This window comes from Anabrus simplex, chromosome 3 (genome assembly GCF_040414725.1).
Source record: "Anabrus simplex isolate iqAnaSimp1 chromosome 3, ASM4041472v1, whole genome shotgun sequence".
Classification (NCBI taxonomy): Eukaryota; Metazoa; Arthropoda; class Insecta; order Orthoptera; family Tettigoniidae; genus Anabrus; species Anabrus simplex.
This window is the reverse complement of record NC_090267.1, coordinates 396,502,701-396,508,700: the sequence shown is the minus strand read 5'-3', so window position 1 is coordinate 396,508,700 and position 6,000 is coordinate 396,502,701. Positions and strand designations below refer to the sequence as shown.

Sequence of the window (6,000 nt, the reverse complement as noted above, 5' to 3'; positions counted from 1 at the left end):
TGTTAGAAACTACCTGAAAAAAAAAAAAAAAAGATGGGAACTGAATTTTTTTTCTTCAGGCAGTTTCTAAATGTGTATTCATAAATTAGTTTCAACAGACTAAATAATCGTACAGTTATAAATTAACTGAGCCGAAACTGAAAAGAAATGGCATCAAATATTGCAAAATAGTCAATTTCTTTCATCAAATTTTCCTCTCAGTTGCCTTCAAGAAGTTGTGTGTTCCTCATTCTAAACTTTGCACCAGGAATTAAATCCTACATGGCATAGCTTAAGCCTGCTGTAGAGGCTAACACCTCCACCATGACAGTAGCTATACAGGCCTGTAATAACAAGGGTATAATCTTAGTAAATTTATTACAGGCTACTCTAAAAGATCCTTAAAGTCAGTGATAGGGAAGCAACTGTGTAAATGGTATTCTGAAGTGTGGTTCTGATTTTTTTTGCCTGCAAACATTTATTCAATCCAAAACATTCTATTAATTGTTAATAATTACAAATTGCATAGGAATATATCATTTTTTTCAGTCCCGTGTGCTTTAGAAGGCAATGTATGATCAGTGACTGTGTACACTGACTTTCAACTGAGTAAAATGATATATTGTTCAATAACTGAAAATGTGACTTCTTAAATTTGTGCTGCCCTGTATTAACTGCTCAGCTTGCTCTTAGTTTGATTTGTAACTGATGGTTCTAATGAACTTTAGCCTTAACAACACACTATCAGATCCACTCTACATCATCCCCGTCACAACAAAGGTCAAGGTCATCTATCAGATCTTTCTTTTAGCCAACTGAAAAAGTTAGCTAGAGAAGTTGAGGCCAGCAGCAAGATGCTGTCAGCTGGAGGTAAGAAAGATTTTGAATTATTATTTCTGTATAAGTAACTTTTCTCTTCTTTTTCAGTTTCCAAATATATATGATAGAATTAATTGCCTCTTCTCTCAGTATTTAATGTACATTTTATGGATCCTTTACTTTACATTTTGGTAGTAATAATTTTGGTATGGATGTTCGGAATAAGAATAATGATTGAAAATATGGGTTTTATAGTTTCAGAGTAATTAGAATTGTACTGTTGTGTTCCAAGCTCATGACCTTCATCAGGGAAGAATTTTCCATTCTCTTTATTTTTGAAAGACTGAAGATTTGAATTGTCAGATATGTATTGGTGATATACTATTCACAAAGTATTAACAAGCAGGTCATAATAGTTCTTTGAATCATGAGGTGTTTTTGTGGTAATAATTAACTCTGTAATTTGGATGTAGCCTTTGTTGGTGATTAGTAATGCCATTCCTTATGCAGCCAGTCTGTGCTATGAATGGTGTGAAAATGTTGCACATAGGTTCGATTGGAGCATGCATTTCAATGAGCTTGGGAGTCTGATATGTAATAGCAACTTCTGGCTCAGTGAGGAAAGCAGTGGGAAACTACCTCACTCCTCATTTCCCTAGTATGCCTCTTCATTGATGCCTAGGCCATCTATGACAGGTAATGGCAAAGTTTTTGAGGATCCAACCAGCCTTCGGGCTGAGGACTGAACATACAATTTGGATGTAAGCTTGGCCGGCATATTTATACTTTGTATTTTATTTACCAGCTACCATCTCAATTGCATCAATAATAACTCAAAAGTATTGCAATGATTTTTAGCCTGGAAGACAGACCAGAATAAAAATTCTGCATTAAGAACCACAAAAGATTTAAACCATTCATAAACTACACATACATTTGGAGAAGTTCACATGCTGATTGCCAGCCCCATGATGTAAAGGTAGTTTGCCTCTCTCTCGCCCAGAGGCCCCAGTTTAATTTCTGGCCAGTCCAGGGATTTTAATTCTGGGCTGAGGGCTGGAACGGAGTTAACTCAGCCTTGTGAGACCAACTGAGGAGCTGCAATACGGCTGAGGATGTTGTCGCATAGACCACATGGCCCCCAGAATTAGCAGGTCATCTGGCTTGGCCACAGCCATCTCGGCAGGACAAGAACCTTAATAGACTGTTGTGCCACATTTTTTCTCAGTGCAGCTTCTTCTTTCTTCAAAGTACCATATCAATTCCTCCTGATGTTGGCGATCACTTTGGCGAATGCTGTGCGATCTCTTGCTAGATGGAAAAGACTTTCAACACTGAATTCCAGTCTATTTCTTTGATATTTCCAAGCGTTGATGTTCACCTTCCCCCAATATCACTTCAACCCTGTATTTTGCATTGTACAGTCCACTGTAAGATTGGGTAATGGTCATTTCTGAGGATGTGGCCGAGGTAAAAAATATTCCGGCACTTTATTGTTCTGAGTACTTCTTGGTTCGTTAATCAAGCAACCAATGAGATTCTGATCATCCTCTGGTGGATCCACATTTCAAAGGCTTCCAAGTGTTTCACTGATATGTTCTTGAGGGTCAATGTTTCCATACCATATAACAAGGCTGACCATATATAGCATTGGACCATCCTTCGTCTATGTTTTAAATTTAGGTAGTCATTACAAAAGAAAAATTTCATTTTTGTAAATATTCTTCATACTGTTGCTATCCTCTGTTTCACTTCTTTCTCAGGATCAAGTTGTTCAGTGACAGTAGCACCCAGGTATTTAAAAGTGGTTACTCTTTCAATGTTTTAATTTTCTTTTTTTTATCTGAAGCCTTCTCTTTTCAGTTTCAACTCAATTTTTAACAGTTCGGTTCTTCACTCTGCCAAAAACTAATTTTGAGTAATAAATTTATAAACTGCCTGAAAATGAAACACACATGGTGACAGTATTTTACTTGAAAAAAAAAAAGAAAAACTTAATTAAAATAGAATGACATGTTTTGTTCTTGAAAGAACATCATCAGATTCTATCAAATCATACTTGAATATTTAGAAATGTATAAACATAAATGTTTCAAACCACATTTTGATAGATGGGAGTTGTCTGGAGGACAGACTAAACACTTGCTATTACTCTTTACTTGAGATTTGGCACCTTTATTTTTAGAATCCAGAGTTACATAAATGTTCCGTAGTTCCTTACTGGCATCCCACTGACACTGACTGAATGACAACACAAGATTAAGATATGTGGTGAGTTACTACAAGACCTATTGTAAGTAGCAGGTGCAAAGAGAGGGGTGATTGAGAGAAATCAGTCCCAGACTAACCTTTAAAAGCTTTCAGTGCATTAACATTCATAATACTTTTGTACTTGAGGAATATGCAAATGCCATCTTACATTATTTTCAGACTTGTATAATATGTATGAATATTTTAAGAGTGTTCTTGTCATCTGGGCTGACAGCAAACTGATATTCCAAACAATATTTATTTTATATTAAAGGTTGCTGTCTGGCTCGTCCATTCCACTACAGTAATAGAGTAGATTATACAGTAGGCGACTCTGCACCAAGTGTCGGGCGGCAAGAAATACATCAACCTCCTAAGAGGACCAACGGCTTCGAGGAATGGGTTCTCTTAGGTGGAGCAATTGTCCCCTCAGTGTAGGAAATGACAATGGAAACCATCAAGAAGTGTCTGTCCCCAGGTTAGGGGCAGCTGCAGAAGGTGTCTGTACTCCATGTTGGGATTGGTCTCATCAAATGCTGGTGGCAGCAGCTCTAAAATGCCTTTGGGAGTGACAAACCCATTGTAACAACAACCTAAAAATGAGTGCAAACATGGTGCGGCCTTGGAAAGTGTTAGGGCGTCCCCTGCAAGTGATGCGCAGTTCTTCAGATATTCGGGAAGCTGTGAGAATTGGGTGACCAGTATTACAATATATCCGAATCAGGACGGACAAGACCGAAGAGCTGATAGAGTTCATGAAAGAGGAGTACATAGCCATCCTTGGTCTTAGTGAAACAAAATGTAGACCAAGAGGGGAAAGAAAACTGAAGGAAGAGTACAGGCTGTTTTACAGTGGAGAACAGGATGCAGTAAATGGAGTAGGAATGATCATTAGAAAGGATATCCTGGAATATGTGGAGGAGGTGAAGAAGGTCGATGACAGAATTATCATAGCAAGGATACAGTTTCAAACAGGAACACAAGATCTGTTCCAAGTATATGCTCCACAAACTGGAAATAAAAATATAGAACAATTCCTTGAAGAAGTGGAGAAATGTATAGAAGACGAGAAAGTAATTATAATCAGATCAAAATCTCTTTATTTGCAAATGAGGTGTCTACCTCGGTGGCAAATGGTACACTAAAATACATTATTGTCAAGCACTAAATTTTAAATTCACAAGAGAAGAAGAAAGTATTTCTAGTATACAATAATATACAATTTATGGTAATAATTTTTTCTATTATACAAACAGACCATCCTTAATAAATTTATATTGTTTACAAAATTCTACTTATAATATCTCCTATACTTACAAACATAGTCAACTCATATACAGTATGTGGAATTACTTCAAATAATACTATGCAGCTGGTATAAGATTAAAATTTACATTGCATTTATTTACTTCTTTCTTTTTTTTTTTTAAACCCATTTTGGAACCTAAGTAGCATAACGACCTGCTACGTCTTAACCAGAGCCCCTTTTGCCACCACTTTTCAGAGTTCCTGAAGGGCCTTCACAGCTAACGTAGCGGTCCCAGGTCCCTCGAAGTCCCCGCTGTACTTCACCCCTACAGGCAGTCCCCTACTTTGGCTGTCCAAACTCCATGGACCAGGAGATGGAATTAATTTTTTCACACAAATTTTTTATTTACAATAGCCTGCACTGGTCGAATGCCCTCTAACATTTCATTTATTTTCCCTGTTGCTGTTCATTCTCTTCTTGAATATCTGTACATATTTTGGAAAAGGATCAAATACTACCCCTGGTAAACTGTTCCACTCCTTCATGCCCTTCCCAATGACTGAAAATTTACCCCAGTCGCTTATGCTAAAATGCCTTCTAATTTTATACTTGTGGTCATTTCTGCCGATATAATTAATTTCCAACTGAAGCCTCTCACGGATATCTCCCCATGCTTCTTCTCCTATATAGACTCTATATAATCCTATAAGTAATCCTATAAGTCTAGTTTTATCCCTTCTCTTACTTAAAGTTTCCCACCCAAGTTCCTCTAACATTTCTGATACATGATAATGGGAGATCTGAATGCAGAAGTGGGAAGAGGAGAAATTCTCAGGCTATATGGATATGACAACAAGAATCAAGAAGGGGATATGTTACTGGATTTCTGCCAGAGGAACTATGTAGTAACAGGAAACACATGGTTCAGGAAGAAAAATAGCCAGAAGATTACCAGGTATGAGGGTTGGGGCAAAAGTCATGGCAACTTTTTTTTCTTGAAGATACCAGTCTGGTTGGAAAATATGACATATACAGACAAAAAGACAAGGTGTTAACTACATGTGTGGACAATGAATAGCACTGAAATATCATAACACACTAATTTATTATGGTAGTATACAGGGCAGTATGGCCTTCCCGGTGCAAAAGAATGACAACACAGTACACATAAAATTGACATGACAAACCTGGGCCTAAAGACCCTCAAAGTAGTCCCCTGCTACTGACACAACATGCTGCCAACGATGTGGGAGGTGCTGAGTACCATCTGCCTCAGCTTTTGCCGCACCATGTGTGAATCGGGTCACCTGTTGGCGCACAGCATTAGCAATGTCCTCTCATGTTGCAAACTGCCTACCCCATAGTGGTTCCTTTATCTTTTGAATGAGATCAAAGTCACAGGGCGAAATGTCGGGAGAGTACAGTGGGTGCACCAATTCTTCCCATCCCCAACGTCGCAGTAGCTGCCCTACACACTCTGCTTTATGTGGTTTTGCATTGTCGTGCAGGATTATTGCACTGACTACAAGATCCGGACGTTTCTCCCGAACGCCACGTCATACCTGTCGCACCAGGAAGTGTCTGTAGTACTGTGCGGTCACTGTTCTGCCGTGTGGACCAAAGAGGCAAACAATGAAACCCCTGACATCATATGCGACGATCACCATCAATGTGACTGGGGAAGGATTCTGATGGACCTTCTG

The 6,000-nt window shown here is 38.4% G+C and overlaps 1 protein-coding gene across 1 annotated transcript in view; it reads left to right on the top strand.

Annotated features, from left to right (window-relative positions):
- Positions 1-789: 789 nt before the first annotated feature.
- Positions 790-6,000, top strand: part of LOC136866424 (vitellogenin-4) — a 252,654-nt gene continuing 247,443 nt past the window's right edge. Inside the window, exon 1 of the mRNA XM_068226732.1 lies at positions 790-849. Coding sequence (XP_068082833.1) covers positions 834-849 — 16 coding nt within the window. The 5' untranslated portion in view covers positions 790-833. The remainder of the gene's footprint in view (positions 850-6,000) is intronic.